Consider the following 864-nt stretch of genomic DNA (forward strand, 5'->3'; position numbering starts at 1 on the left):
CCCTGCAGACCCCAGCTGTTGAGGCGATATTGAATCATGGTAACAGTGCGCCGCGTTGTGTTCTTGTTGGCTGCTGCTCTTTGCTGCACGGCCTTGTGCGTGACGGCTGCTGCGACTGAGAGGGCGGCATCGCAGACTGATGAGGAGGCTGCAATGGCCGCGATGAGTGCCGAGGAGCTTGTTGCGGCGGCTGTGGAGAAGGCAAAGGCTGCGTCTGCGGATGCGGAGAATGTCGCCCAGAGCACGTTCGATGTCTCTACAGCGGTCCTGGAAGAGGCGATGACGTCTGAGGGTGCGGCGGAGCGAATTTTGCGGCAAAAGAGTGTCAGCAGGGATGAATCTGCAGNGCAGACTGATGAGGAGGCTGCAATGGCCGCGATGAGTGCCGAGGAGCTTGTTGCGGCGGCTGTGGAGAAGGCAAAGGCTGCGTCTGCGGCTTCCCGGGATGTTGTGCGGAATACCTTCGCTGTGTCAGCCGCGGTCAGGAAAGAGGCGATGACGTCTGAGGGTGCGGCGGAGCGAATTTTGCGGCAAAAGAGTGTCAGCAGGGATGAATCTGCAGCGAGTGCCGCGATGAATGCAAGGAAGGCTGCTGCACCGGCATGGGTGACTGCAATCATGGGCGTTGTGAAGGCGAAGGCTGCGCTGCAGAAAGCCACGGATGCGTCTGTGGCCGCTGCGATGGCGGAGGCGAAGGCTGCGCTGGAGGCGACGGGCGTGGAGGCCGATGCGAGGAACGCCGGGGACGCGGCGGAGCAGGCAGTTGCGGCAGCAGCGAAGGCCCTGCAGGCAGTGACGATGGCGAACGAGGCAGCGTGGGAGGCGAAGAAGACGTCGGAGCGCGTCGCGCATGCCGCATTGTAC

General features: G+C 62.7%; 1 protein-coding gene across 1 annotated transcript; it reads left to right on the forward strand.

Annotated features, from left to right (window-relative positions):
- Nucleotides 1-36: 36 nt before the first annotated feature.
- Nucleotides 37-864, forward strand: DQ04_23391000 (hypothetical protein; the record flags this gene model as incomplete). Its single annotated transcript, XM_009318160.1, has 1 exon — nucleotides 37-864. A coding segment is annotated over one exon (828 nt), but the record flags the coding sequence as incomplete, so codon positions are not given.

Source organism: Trypanosoma grayi (assembly GCF_000691245.1).
Source record: "Trypanosoma grayi strain ANR4 Tgr_2339_V1, whole genome shotgun sequence".
Taxonomy (NCBI): Eukaryota; Euglenozoa; class Kinetoplastea; order Trypanosomatida; family Trypanosomatidae; genus Trypanosoma; species Trypanosoma grayi.